At 32.3% G+C, this 15,345-nt stretch overlaps 1 protein-coding gene across 5 annotated transcripts in view; it reads left to right on the top strand.

The window, feature by feature from the left end:
• Positions 1–4,330: 4,330 nt before the first annotated feature.
• The window catches only part of LOC114244519 (DENN domain-containing protein 1A), a 32,374-nt gene continuing 21,359 nt past the window's right edge, over positions 4,331–15,345 (top strand). For 4 of the 5 annotated variants that reach the window (XM_028176364.2, XM_028176363.2, XM_028176365.2 and 1 more), the window contains exons 1-8: positions 4,331–4,648; positions 5,257–5,412; positions 6,144–6,281; positions 8,381–8,567; positions 13,004–13,261; positions 13,520–13,621; positions 14,680–14,792; positions 15,087–15,195. In XM_028176364.2, coding sequence (XP_028032165.2) covers positions 4,632–4,648; positions 5,257–5,412; positions 6,144–6,281; positions 8,381–8,567; positions 13,004–13,261; positions 13,520–13,621; positions 14,680–14,792; positions 15,087–15,195 — 1,080 coding nt within the window. In that variant the 5' untranslated portion in view covers positions 4,331–4,631. Of the gene's footprint in view, positions 4,649–4,739; positions 4,926–5,256; positions 5,413–6,143; positions 6,282–8,380; positions 8,568–13,003; positions 13,262–13,519; positions 13,622–14,679; positions 14,793–15,086; positions 15,196–15,345 lie in introns of those variants that run through there. The other variant, XM_089728343.1, reaches the window with a different exon arrangement.

Raw genomic sequence — 15,345 nt, 5'->3', positions numbered from 1 at the left:
TAGAATTATTATTAATTTTTTCCTAAAATTGGTCGTTTATCTGCCATAGGCACATTTGAAAAGTAGGAACCATGAATATCTTCCATAGATGTGGTAGACCGTATTTTCAATTTGTTTAAATTGTATTTAATGAACACATATTATATCATAATTTTGGTCTAAGTCGTAGCACTTTGAGCAATATGGTAACAAATTGCGTAGTGCTCGCGTGAAAGCGTAGGTACTTGGGTAATTGTTTTCTTAGACACAACCCATATTTAAACTCTATTACCAATCATTACCAATGTATTAAAATTTATTAAGAAATTCAAAAATGAGTATTATTAGTAGGTATAACTTTCACAAAAGCAAACGTTATAACAAAAAATGTGTTTTCTTTTCGTTTTTATGCATAATTATTAACCGAAAATTATAAGATAAACTTTAGGACACAGAACGAATTCTTTTGTAGAATCGTGTTAAGTATGTATGTACGTGTCTAATGCAGAAAAAAAGTACAATTTGACTTTCAGAAGTCAGACCCATAACTAGTTTCAACCGTCGTAATAGGTTAATAAAGTCTAAGTTTGTTTAAAAACGTTAATAATATTTATAGTTTAAAATACATATTTCTACTAAGAAGAAGTTTCGTCATGTTTTCGATATTCTAGCGTTGTGTGATGTCATTAAGCGTAAACGCTACTAAACGTAAAACATTAATACCAATTTTACATAGTGCTGTTGTAACATAACTAGGTCCGCACATTCGGATCACCCAGATCCACTCTCGGTGCTTTTAGGTTCTTCAAGCACCGGTCACCGTCCTCGTCGACTCCGACGTGCGAACTAGCCCATAGAAACAACCCACTGAGTTTCTCGCCGGATCTTCTCAGTAGGTCACGATTCCGATCCGGTAATAGATTCAGCGAAGCACTGGTCTTGCTAGGGCAAGTGTTAGCAATTCTGTCAGGTTGAGCCCATAAGCTCACCTACCGGTCCCCGCGAAATTGGAATAGAAAGAAAGAGTCTGCACAATTATGCCATACACGACAACAAGCATAATTATGCGATTAATAGCACGCTACGTTTTTTTTTTTTAATTCAATAAGCTAAAAGTTGATGATCGAAATGTGAAATTTAAAGAAATTAAGAATTGATTTATTTTTACACGTGCTCCATAAAAATATGTATACTAGTGTATTTTTTTTTAAATTCAATAAGCTAAAAGTTGATGATCGAAATGTGAAATTTAAAGAAATTAAGAATTGATTTATTTTTACACGTACTCCATAAAAATATACGTGTGTATTTTTTTATCATTGTACCCGATGTAACGACGTATAACATTAATTTGGCGAAATTTATCGAATAAAATTATTGAATAAAGTTAAAATTTATATTTTTGTTTTTATTTATTCCTACATAACTACATACCTGTCCAAGCTTAGATTAATTTACTTTAATTTAATTTACTCACGAATAACGTTTTGTTAATATAAATCGTGTGATAAGGCATTATCTCCATATCACCACCAAAAGTATTTGCTTTTTTTTAATGTAATGAACCTTTCCCTAATTATTTTTATTATTTTTTAATAAAAGTAATGTTTATGGTCCTTTTGAATAGGGAAGTCACCTATTCTCTTTATTCCTTTTTTTTAAATAAATTACGCATGTTCAGCCGACCCCAATTAATTTAGGATTCCCTCTGTGTAAATATATACTTAAATAGATAATAAACACCCAGACAGAGACCAAACAAACCTGTTCATCACATAATGTTATCGAAGCCACGACCCTCGGCGCAACAGTCCGAGCTACTAACTACTGCACCACCGAGTCAGTCAATACAGTATGGATGTATTAATAATGAATAATTCGAAGAGTGAAACTTTAACGCGTAAATAATACATAAACAAATAATGAAAACATAAAAAAAACTAGAATGATGAGTAGTAATGAAGATTATTAACAAAAGACTGATCGAATTAAACTATTATTATTACTACACATGCTACTTTTACGTAGGTTGCCCTAATGGAGAGTAAGTGAGACTACGATACGTCCAGTCATTTACTTTTGATCTAAGATTGAACATTACGATTTTACGATATATTAAATATTCATTATTGGCATTGCATTCATAGACAAAAAATTAATAGGTACTTCATGATGCTGTTTAAAATAGTGACGTATCATGCTTCTTAACTCCGATATTTGTCAACATTGATTAGGCCGATAGATATGACTAAAGTGAAATGTATCTAACAAAGATTGTTGAAGTTACTCATGTAAATTTACTAAAATCTTATTGCCTATCTAATTGCCTATCTTAGGGCAATTAAAAAACTAGAGCTGAAAGATAAAACTAAAATACTGTAATATTATTTTATAATGAATCATCGAATATTGTCCTTAATAAATGGAAACCTCATTGAAATTCTTGGGAAAATGATATTAATTCTTAAGAATACATTGTTAAACGCAACAAAACTTTGCCATCTCAAACAGACAATACTCTGGCGTTTTATTAGTAGCCTTTTCAGTAAGCTAATCTAATTAAGTAGTACATATTTGATTTTCATTTCGCCAAGAAAAACAGACGAAAACAAATACATCCTCCGCTCGACATATGAACAATGCGGCGCGGCGTCTCACTCGATACTAGTGACAACAAAATGGTGTCGGCGTTGAGTCATTTTCAATCCTTTTCGATGGATATTATCTATGACACGCCTCAATGACTTATCGAAACAATTAATAAATTAACTGAACTTATGTACATATTATATGCTTATATACAATATCTGCCTTAAAAAATGGTTTATTTAATACATAAATATACTCAAGTTAATTCGGGATTGATGCACTTTTTTGATGCACGAATGCTTGGCGCGGAATCTGAGCTATTCGTTTATGCCTTTTAAGATGATAAAACTCCAGAAGCGATTACATATCAGTCGTTTGTACACTGCCTATCGCTGGGAAGAGGCTATTCGAGCGCCAGTTTATGGATTCGTTTTTGGCATTTCCAGGTTTGTGTATGCCGATAACGTCCACTTCTTTCTACATCGCGGAAAAGATGCAGTTTCCTCAAAGTGGCATTTAAAACAGAGGCCAACATGATTATCAGTTATTGAAATTCCTAAACCTGTAAACAATAGCTTTATCTTGAGTCTTATTTGTATTTTGAATACCTATGTTTATTTACCAATGTCCTGTTCACTACTTCAATCAAGAAGTAATCGTTTAGGCAAGATTTATGTCTGTTTCTCTGTTATGGAGGATACAATTAAGGAATACGATCTCAGTACATATATTAAAAAGTGTCCGCTGAAAGGGAACCAATTAAGGTGGCGCCATAGTACAAGTGGAAAGATTAAAAAAACAGCACCATAAACTAGCACAATTTGGCTATGATACGTTAGGCACTGCGAACATTGTAAGTTGTGACGCCAATTTAGTGTACTGAAGAGCGCTTTCTTTATATTTAGCTATACTAGTCACTCTTTAAAACGAAACGCAGTACAGTATACTGCTATCAATGTTTTTGAGTTTTTTTTACACCTAAACAAAAATTTAGTTGTATTTAAAAATTTAAGATTTAAGTTAGTTGTTAGTTGAATTAATAGCTTATTAAAAGTAAGTATACTTTTTAGTAAAAGAAAATATTGTTTTTCAAGTAATTTAATGTTTATTAACTTAATAATAGATTTATAAAAACGAGGTTAGGCACGGTAAAAGTGATCACATGATCAGAGCACTCACAGCACCTTCGAAACATTAGTGTTCACAGTGGAAAAATGGCGACGATTTATGACATCTTAATATTGTATTTCCTTAGAATATTGCAACTTTTCCTTTTATAACAATGTGGTACTCCTTAGTTCTATCCTCCATGGTGTCTCATGTATTTTGTAGGTAGGTACCGTACTTATTAAACTGCATAGTATTTGATGATGTAGTACCATCCTATACTTCAGTGTGTAGTACGGTATAAAAAATTCAGCATAATAATATGTCAACTATTAAATCAGAGTTAGCAAATTGGTGAAAACTCGAATGAAAACTGGTGGTAGGACCTCTTGTGAGTCCGCACGGGTAGGTACCACCACCCCGCCTATTTCTTCCGTGAAGCAGTAATGCATTTCGGTTTGAAGGGCTTGACAACCGTTGTAACTATACTCGAGACCTTAGAACTTATATCTCAAGGTGGGTGGCGCATTTACTATGGGCTCCAGTAACCACTTAACATCAGGTAGGCTGTGAGCTCGTCCACCCATCTAAGCAATAAAAAAAAAAGTTAAAAAAAAATTTGTCCTTGCTTGACTTGAGAGCACTTGAGAGACGAGCTGGCAGTTGTGCTGTCAAAATCATTTCAAATGTCTATTTAACAAGTATTTAATCTGTGGACTGTTCTGTGAAGTGTGAACTGCGAACTCTGCGAAACGCGAAACAGAGGCACAGAGTAAGATCGAAACGAGTCTTTCGTAACATTTTGGAAATATATATAAAATCATCAAGAAATGATATTCACGAACCTAAAGTAGTCTTCTATGGCTTGCGATGTTTCATGATAAGTGAATTTTCAAACAAGTTGTTGTCAGTTTATTTCTTAAAATGTAATCAAAATTTCCAGTCCACGTCGAGACATGGGTTCCAGAGTAAGGTAATTGTGGGCAATTCGCTTAACAACTCGTCCCCTTTGTGTACGTACTTCAAACCAATTGAAAATAATAACAATCGTTCAGTTCGAGATCCAGGCTTAGTTCTCTTAGGAGGAGGTGCACAATCACTCCATCTTGCTTTCAATTTTATTTACATACTAGTTTGAATTATTGTAACTATCTATTTGCAAAAAATATAAACTTGGATATCGTTATGGTTTCCTGTACAGAAAAACTTCCATTCATTGATTTTGAGTCAAAATTAACTTCTGTAACTCAGTAATTATTCTATTTTTTATTATTATGTTTTTTATTATTCTGTGATAATTATCATCTAAAGTGTAAAAATGAAAAGCTAAAGTAAATCCTAAAGCTAATGTCATTTTATCTTGGGAAGTTTTATAGCACACAATATTATAAAATGCATTAATATATACTTAATTACTTTAAATAATGGGAAATTTTAATAAATCAGTATTTCTTTAAATCAAATTTAATTAAAAACACTAGATATAATATTTCATTAAAGTAAATCATTTTTATTTACATTATCTTACAGCCCACAGATTAGGAAGCTTAAGTCATTACAATGGTATTTTTTCATTTTCAGAGAAACTGTTAAATTTTTATTTGAGTTATTCTGTGAAGTATCACCTGGTGATCATTTAAAGGAACCATATGTATTATTCAAGTACCCAGAATCATATAGAAATGAAGAAGAGATTAAGAGTATTCCAAAATTTACCTTTCCGTGTTCATTAGAAAAGTAAGTACTTTTAGGTGCTACATTATATGCTACATTAGGTGATAAAATCAAACATGTATTAATTTAGTAATTTGACTAAATGTTTATTTTTTGAAAAAAGATATTGTGAATATTAAAAATCTTTGTAGGAAGCTAAGCATTGTTAGAGCTGTCATTGGTAGAAATATACTATTTCAACATAAACAGGAAATGGTATGCTAAAATAAGCATTAATAATTGACATTTTATTAAATAATAAAATTTTGTGAAGTTAATTTTACTTATTGAATGAGACTTGACCCTGTTTAATTTAATTGTTTTTACATTAACAAAAAAAGTTTTCAATTGCAATCGTTGATGTGATTGTATCAGAATTATCAGCTCATTTTTGGAAATGGTTAGCTTACACCCTAAATAATCGAGTACAAACAATACAATGTAATAAAAAAACAATAAAACATGTTAACATCAATTTTATTGCAAAAATTGCAAAAATTAACTTGAATTTATGTCCAAAATAACAAAAAAAAGTTTTCAATTGCAATCATTGATGTGATTGTATCAGAATTATCAGCTCATTTTTGGAAATGGTTAGCTTACACCTTAAATAATCTAGTACAAACAATACAATGTAATAAAAAACAATAAAACATGTTAACATCAATTTCATTGCAAAAATTGCAAAAATTAACTTGAATTTATGTCCAAAAATAATTTGCATGACATGTATTATGGATTTTTGTTGATTTCAGCTCTTTTGCTCAACACTATTCATTTGTGTTGACATCAATGGATTCCAAGTATACATTTTGTTTTTGCCGATATGACCCTAAAGCCAACACTGCTCTAGTGATCTTATCACATCTGCCTTGGCATGATATATTTTACAAGTAAGTAGTCACTAAAATATGCTAAATAAGCATCTGGACATATACTTAAAGCGAATTGGAACTAACTAAGACATTTGGTATTTTGAATGCTTGCATTAAAATAAGAGTAAGGGGCATTTGCCACAAAATTATACTAAATTTGTTTCATAATGAAAACATACTGATTGACATCAAATCTGGATATGAAATATTTTTTAAATGGCTTTCTTACAACATGTGTAATTTTTTATCGAAAAGGCTTGTTTTATCAAACCAAAATTTTGATCCTTACAATGATAAGTTTAAAATAGGTCCAAAGACTAGTGCGTAGCTACATACTGTATCTCAAATTGATGCAAGACCTTGATGGTTGATTGAATAAATCTTGCATGTAAATAAAATAGTTCTCTCATTCCATTAAAACCACTAAAATAGTTAATTATGTACATACAAAAAGAAAATATTAAACCAAAGATATATAAAAAGAAAATATTTTCAGACATCAACTCCAGTGAAACCACTTAACATAATAATAATCACTGCAGTTCATAGATATCCTATCATGTTTCTGTTCACCATGTGTAACGTTACATTCTCAATTTCAATTACATTTAAATGGCAACTTTGTGCTATAGGTAATTAGATCTGTACTAATCTCAGGGTCCACGCAACATTCCTTACTAGAAAATTAAAAATCAGTCAATCGGTAATTGGTAATCATAAGTTGATTGAATTAGATTATGACTGCTGTGCTTTGTACAAATTTATTCTTTAGCAATAAAATATGCTTATAAACAATATTTTTTGCAATTGCGAACTATTTTGAAACAGCATATTTCACACAATTTGAACTGGCTAATAAAAGTAGCAATCGAAATTTTAATGTAATATTATTTATTAAGGAAATCAAATTGCGTTATTTCTCTCCTTTTTACTATGTGACCTCATAATGTTCAGTGTGTTTCTTTGTAAATCAATCCCTAGGGGTAGATTTCCATGCACTCTACATTTCATCTCTTATCATTTATAATAACCAATCACTATAGATAGAAAATAGATAAGGATAATATTATTAAAACTTAGCTAAAGGTTTTTTTTATGAATGAGGTATTACTGGTGGCCCGGAGGCCTTCCGGTTTCATCAAGACAGGTGAGCGAGCAAAGACTCAGCCAGGAGGGGCTAGCTAAAGAATTTCTATAGCTTACAAGTTTATTTTTTGGTAGCACTAATAACATGTTGGATGTAATTATAATATAATACATATTATTGTCACATATTATATGATGATGCCATGGTTAGGCTGCTTCTTTATAACATCATAGTTTAAATTATATATTGACAGGTATTTTTGTGCTTGTGGAAGCTTATAATAAACCACCTAATTGTCTGTGTATGGTATCTAGCAAAGATATTGATAAATTTATATTTTATTAAGAAATATGTTCTTAATTGTGTGAAATATTCTTAGAAGCATGAAATTGATTATATTTAACTTTATTTTTAAACAAAGACTGAAAGACATGATCAGTAAAAGTTTTTTTCTTTTTTTTTATTGCTTTGATTGGTGGACGAGCTCACAGCCCAGCTGGTGTTAAGTGGTTACTGGAGACCATAGACATCTACAACGTAAATGCGCCACCCACGTTAAGATATAAGTTCTAAGGTCTCAGTATAGTTAAGACGGCTGCCCCACCCTTCAAACCGAAACAGATTACTGCTTCACGGCAGAAATAGGCAGGGCGCTGGTACCTACCCGTGCGGACTCTCATGAAGTCCTACCACCATAGTGTAGTAATTTTGGTATTTAAATGCTGATATTTGATTTAATTCTTAGTCAGTTATGACAAATACCAATGTAACATACCTAATATCGTGTTTTTCACAATATTGTAATGAGCTGAATAGTTATTTGCAAGAAACGTATTTTAGCAATAAGCCTGCTATGCATTTGTTATCTTCAGATTTTTTTGTAATTTACAAATATATTTGTTTTTCTATGCAATGAAGTATACTCTATAAGTATTGGCTCTATATTCTAACCGAATTAAATAAATAAAAATGTTTTAAAACAAGCCGCATAATTTGTAGCAGCGCACCTATATTGTAACCTTCTTTACAGATTATTAAATTGCATAGCGAATATAATAAACAGTCCGGAGCGGGATCAACTACATTCATTCCTGGAAGCGTGTCGGATACGACCTCCAATGCCGGGACATACTCTCAAGGTTATATACAATGCCGGTCACAGTGTATTTACTTGTCAGTGCCCTGACAGCAACAAGCTGCCAAGTATCCCAGACAATGTGAGTAATTATTATTACATCTAGGTACCAAAATTATTATTGTCTGATTTGGAGGTTGGAAGTTGAACTCACTAAACGTCTTCAAAAGGACAGTGTTGAGATAAACCTAACATTCCAAACAACATTCAGATCTAAGTAATGTTAACGATGTTAAATAGATTACATTTAAATAACTAAGATAGCAGTGTGACACAGAACATTTAATTAAATACCTTGTGTGTCTTAAACGATGACTGTACAATACAGATCATGTTCAATGCAAAATTCTATCTCAACACTCAATAGTCATGTATTATATTGAACTGTAGTAGGGTTGAGATGAAAAATTAAGCCACAAAGTGGTTTATTGAAATTCAGTAGTTTTTGCACAACACTCGCCATAAAGCAATTATTTAGAAATGTAGATTAAATGAGCTTTTTTTTTTCAAACAATATCATCACTCAGGTTGCTTTTTAGTCTAGTAGTAATATATTTTTGTAGATCTTTAGTATTTTCTAAATATGATTATTATCTAAAATACTACGATTTTCTACTTCAAAAGTCACCGATATATGTATTAAAATGTATGCTATAAACCAGTCTTTCCCAAAGTCGGCGATAACGCCCCCTTGTGGGCGCCGCAGGCCTAACTAAACGGGGGCGGTAAAACACCCAGAAAAAAAAGGGGCGTTCTATGTAGAGGCTTGGGAGGCGATTTGTGATTTCATTTAGGTCTTCTCTTAGAGAGGATTTCTCTTAGACACCGAATGAGCTATAGTCGTTTTTAAGTAGATTAAAAAAAGGGGGCGCTAAAAAATAATTTATTCTCAAAGTAGACAAAATAAGTTTGAGAACCCCTGCTATGAACGAACCGTTAGATTTTTCGTAGGCTTAAGATTTAAATCGTTATGCTGCTTTCATTACATCGTTATCTTAATAATAATACCTTAAATTCAAAAACATACACGTTTTGTTGTAAAATTGCTGTTTAAAGTAATTTCGTTTTTATTATTAATCAAATATGTATGCAATCGGCTTTGTTACTGGAACCCAAATGCATGATACAGTGAAACGTTTATTAATTAATGAATCGATTTTTGTATTAATGACGTAAATAAATCTTGTGATTTACCTCAAACGATTCACAATACAGATACAATGTCTAAAGACGACACACAATAGCTAATAGAACCTCAGTTCATTCATTCGCATGTATCTAAATATAACCAATCAGGTCAAGGTGGTTGCATTTTACAGAGGACTCCAATAACAACCTTGCGATCTATTTATTAAACGGGCAAATAGGAGGCGGGCTACGAAACAGTCATTTTGCATTCAAGCGTGCTTTATTTATGCGTACGCTTCAGTATATTCTTGTTACATACGTAATTTTGACGGTTAGTCAATAAATAATGAATTACACAGTACCATACTTTAACTTTACATAGCAAAAGTGTTTAGTTTGTGTTTACGAATTAGTGCAAACAACAATGAGAACTTTCAAATTTAGCATAACTAATGGAGGTTTTTGCTGGTTAAAGAAGCTATGTGGTAACAAGATGTAGTTCTCAAGAACCTATACTATTTAAGGTCTATACAGATAAACGACATTAAACTTTCAATTGACAACATAAACATAAAATTGACACGTCATCATTATTTTAGGCAAATAAATATGTGAGATAGTAGTTCGTATCAATTGAAGCGTTTAGAAATAATAACGATAATTTATTATCTGCACTCTCGGTCCATCCTAACCACACCGCATCGTATGCTCCCAGTATTATAATATTATTTTAATTCTCCTGTCAGACAATATTATAAAAAAACTAGCTGTACGCGCCCGCTTCGCTGGACATTTAACATTATTATTTCTCAACGAATTATTATTATCAATTATTATTTCTTAATGATGAAAATTTTTGTGGGGGCACAAAGATTCTCATCATTAACGCCCCCGTAACTGGTGTAGGGAGTCCAACACTCATATAAATATTAGCCTATCCATTAAGTACATGTATTTTCTACATGGATACCAAGTTTCAAGTCAATCGGATCAGCACGGTTCAGTAGTTATAACGGAATATCCGTAAAAACCACTGTAGATTTATATATTATTATAGATGTATCAGCTAAATATTTATTAACTGGTAGTCGCGATCACTGTAAATTGTCTGTTAAAGACCGCGGTAACGCACATCAGGTGTGTATTTTTTTTTATTTGGCTTCATTCTTTAATCCAGAACTGTAATGGTTTCCAAAATACTATTTATATTTTTAATATAGGTGTCCCGCCGTTTGTCAATTGTCTTTTTACGCTAAAGGATCTGAGTATTTACTATCTATAATACGTTTTTGTAATAATGTTGCTTTGGAATATTCTCAGGTAATTTGTTTTAGATCCTACAAGGAACACATTACAGTTTTACCTTTTTTATTATGCGGGAAGCGGAATTAATCTATATATATAAAAATGAAACCCGTTTTCCGTTGTCACGACATAACATGAAAACGGCTTGACCGATTTGGCTAATTTTGGTCTTGAATTATTTGTGGAAGTCCAGAGAAGGTTTAAAAGGTATAAAAATATGAAAATTCTCGGAATTAAATAAAAATAACAATTTTGTTTTCCCTTTGACGTGTCCCCCGTCGGACGGATTCCTTTTGTTTGTTTTAAGTTTATTCTATATAAAAGTTTAGGTCTTTTATTTATCCCCCCCGGACCGCAAATGGATTCCCCAGCGTTAAAAAAAAAAAAAAAGGTCTTTTATTTATCGATTGAGGCACTACGAAGTCTGCCGGGTCAGCTAGTATACTATAAAACAAGTAGAAGTTCCGTAAATAAAATTAGTCATAGAAATCGCTACTTTAATATTTACGTGACAACCCTAAACTTATCTTTATCACAAAAATACGTTATTCAAGTCCAATAGTTCTATAGATAAAAATATGACTTTTCAAACATTAGTTTAAAAACACTTAATTATTCAATATATTGCTATGCTTAATAACGGGGTATTTTTAGTGAATAATTTAATGTGTTCGAGTTAATGGTTAATAAAATTAATAAAATTTATTATTTACACAGATATTAATTCAACTAGGGCATTTTTCTCGCTATGTTAATTTTAAGCTTATAACAATTATATATCTACATACCTTATTAGGCTATATCTAATATGCATTGTTTTTATTTTTAAAGTGAACCTAAACATTTGCAATTTCTACAAAAAACATATTCCATCGAAATATTTGCAGGATTTGTGAGCCCCAATTACGTTATCCAAAATCATTAAATATGCTAAGACACAATATTTAAATACCACTTTTCTCTTTTTTTTGTCAACCGTTTTTTTTTGTAGTAGCTATAGACTGTTACTTTTTTATTTATTTGTTGATGTAATTAGGTAGAATCGCACATCTTATTAATAGGAGCTGGAACCTATAGGCATGACAGAGTGAGTGAATCACACGGAAAACGAGGTAAAAAAATTAAAAAAGTATTGTAATACCGGTATCGTACTTTTTAGATCGGAAGGCACAAATCATTCGCAGTAGGCATAGGTAGCGTGGTTTTAAACAATCCGTACGGGCAGTGGTGGATTTACACTAGGAGCTGCCGGGGCAAGTGCCAAGGGCGGCAAAATTTTGAAATAAAAAAAATTTAGTCTCATCAAGATTGCTCAATATAATTAATTACTTCTATTAATCAATCATTTTCTGTTTAATTGATAATTCCAGAAATTCAATTTATCCATTATTTATGATTTATAATAATCAAAATGATTTAATAAATTTATATAAATTTATTTCCTTGAAGACTTATAACAATAATCGATTTTTCTATTTTCTGGAATTAAAGAAATCCTTTTTTTATCTATATGTATAAAAATGAATTGCTGTTCGTTGGTCTTGCTAAAACTCGAGAACGGCTGGTCCGATTTGGCTAATTTTGGTCTTGATTTATTTGTGGAAGTCCAGAGATGGTTTAAAAGGTAGATAAATATGAAAATGCTCGGAATTAAATAAAGATATAACAATTTTGTTTTTCCTTTGACGTGTCGGACGGATTCCTTTTGTTTGTTTTAAGTTTATTTTATATAAAAGCTTAGGTCTTTTATTTATCGATTGAGGCACTACGAAGTCTGCCGGGTCAGCTAGTTTAATATAATTATGAATCACCTTTAGTGCCAAATTTAAATTTATATATAGTTGTTAGACAAAAACCAAATATTTATAAATGTTTTTGGAATATATAACATATAAAAAGTTTCTGCAATAAATTAGATATTTAATTTTTGAAAAATCAAATATATAAACTATAGTTTAAGTAAAATTCCAGTATTGGGGCGGATTTTTTCCGGTGCCCAGGAGCGGCATTAAGTTTAAATCCGGCCCTGCGTACGGGCTTTATGCCTTTCTACCATCGTCTTATCGTCTTGATCTCATCTTTCAGTGCAACCTAACAGAATACTTCAGTGCGGTCGATACAAAATGCATGGCGGGTCTGTGGGCAGCATTGTTACACGAACGTCGAGTGGCCATCGTAGCATCGAAACCATCGCGTCTGTCGGCTTGTGTCCAAGCGGCTAACGCGACTCTGTTCCCGATGTCATGGCAACATATTTTCATTCCAATATTACCGAAGCATTTGGTCGATTACATGCTGGCGCCGATGCCATTTCTGATTGGAGTTCCTAGAAGCGTTATGGAGGTAAATAATGTATTTATAGTGTTGCCCCAATAAAATTTTACTGCGTTTTTAATCGAACGTTTTGGCAAAGGCTTCGTCCATTAAATGCCTCAAAGAAATTTTCGTTGGGAATGTTAAGTTTTCAAATATTGCTGTACAGTTTTTATGAGATTTGGGCCGTATAATTCATATTTTTTTAAATATTATATTTATTGTGGGATAGAGAAAAATATAACTGCGATCGTCATGTATTATTATTATTTTTTAATTTTGTTTCAGAATGTTAGGATGTCTGAGATAGGTGACGTTGTGATTTTAGATGTAGACGCGAATGAGCTTAGATCTCCTTTCAATGACTTGGAGACTCTTCCCCCTGAGTTGGTAAGTAATTTCCGTGCGATATTGCTTACACTAAACATACAATTAAGATTTTTCTTGAGTATGTAAGTCTCGTCTTCTGAGCAATATAAACAAAACGTAAGCGCTCTGTATTAAATGTATACCTGTGCAATAGTTTTTTGGTTTGCACTTCCAGTGATTAGTTATAGATCGCGTTAAGAGAGATGTTGCTTTATGTTTGCCCCCCAAACGATGACGTATGTTTGATTTGTTCAATTAATGTCTATGATGAAGAGACGACGGCACGCCTAGTTTTACGGAAGAATCATTACTCAAAGACAGTATAATATAAAAATGATAACAGATTAACATAAAACAAAATGAAAATCCATTACGCCGGCTCCACACGTTGGCCCTAGCATGGGCCCCAATGTCACTCGCCCAACGTGTGGAGCTAGAAAATAGCATTGGCCCCAACGTTGGAGCGATCGTCGGTAGTTGGCCGTCGAAAGAAATCTGTGCCAACGTTTGCGATCCGTCCACATGTTGGCGCTTTGCTCAGTCCTTCTCCAGTTGCTTGCAACATGCGTCGAGTGTGCATGTCGCGATGTCATCCACCATCTCCTTTTGTCGTGGCTCTTTCTTTTTTTTCAATAACAAATATAAATTATACGCACTCAGTACTGTAAAAGCGCTTAGAGCATTTTCAATTCCGGTATCGCACATCTTCACGTTGGCTCTGACGGAAAGGACCTAGTATAACAGCCAACGTGTGGTCACTTCACCAATTTAACCGCTCAACGTTGGTAGCAACGTTGGGGCTAACGTATGGAGCCGTTGTTAGCGTATTCGTTTTTTTTTATCATAGTTAATAAATAATAATAATTAAAAATGCCTATTTGAGTAGCTCATGCAGCTCTAATCGCTTATTTTAAGATTTAAAATTTGTGACATTATCACAAAATGCAATTCGAGTAGAAGTCTTAGGTATCAGTAAATTTCATTGTTGTCCGTATGTGCCATTTTATAGGCAAAACAGATTTTCTAACTAAATAAACGGCTTAGAGGCTAGTGGATAAAATTTATGTGTTTATTTTCAGATTTCGAGTTTAAAGAAGGCTTTGAGCGACAAAAACGCTCTTGGAGATGCTGTTTCAAGAGCATTTTTACGCGCCCTTGTCTGTTTAATCGGCGGGTACCGCGATGCGATCAAGTTAGTGATTTGAGTATTATTAATTCGCTTTTAAACATACCAAAGTTTGTTTATTAAAAAATAATCTTGTAACGCTTTCGTTTTGTAAAAAAAATAATGTTATTATGTAAAACCAAGTTTACATAATCACTGAATATCAAGAACCTTTTAAATAAGATTGATAATATCTATAATTTACACACAAAATGCCTTATTGGTAATTGTTCTACAAATCCGTTTAATTGTGGGTAATTGGCCGTAAATATCAACGCGCATGTAATAATAATCAGAATGCATAATATATATTATTTCTAGGATTGAAAATGGTCAACTGATTACATTCAATCCAGAAGCTTTTGTGAAAACGAGGAAAAACATGCAACCATTCCTTAGAAAAATACTACAATCCCAAATATTCCAACAGGTAAGTTCGCATTGATACATATTGTAGCAAAAAAACAATTAAGCCCCTATTTTCAAGAACGTTACAAATACACTACCTATTAAATAACACCATAAAATTCATAAAATATCGCCCAAAAAAACACTAAAAAGAAATATGTATATCTTATTC

The sequence above is a fragment of the Bombyx mandarina genome, chromosome 01 (assembly GCF_030267445.1).
Source record: "Bombyx mandarina strain Sakado chromosome 01, ASM3026744v2".
In the NCBI taxonomy this organism is placed as follows: domain Eukaryota; kingdom Metazoa; phylum Arthropoda; class Insecta; order Lepidoptera; family Bombycidae; genus Bombyx; species Bombyx mandarina.
The sequence above is the reverse complement of the archived record's forward strand: the minus strand, read 5'-3'. Positions and strand labels throughout refer to the sequence as shown.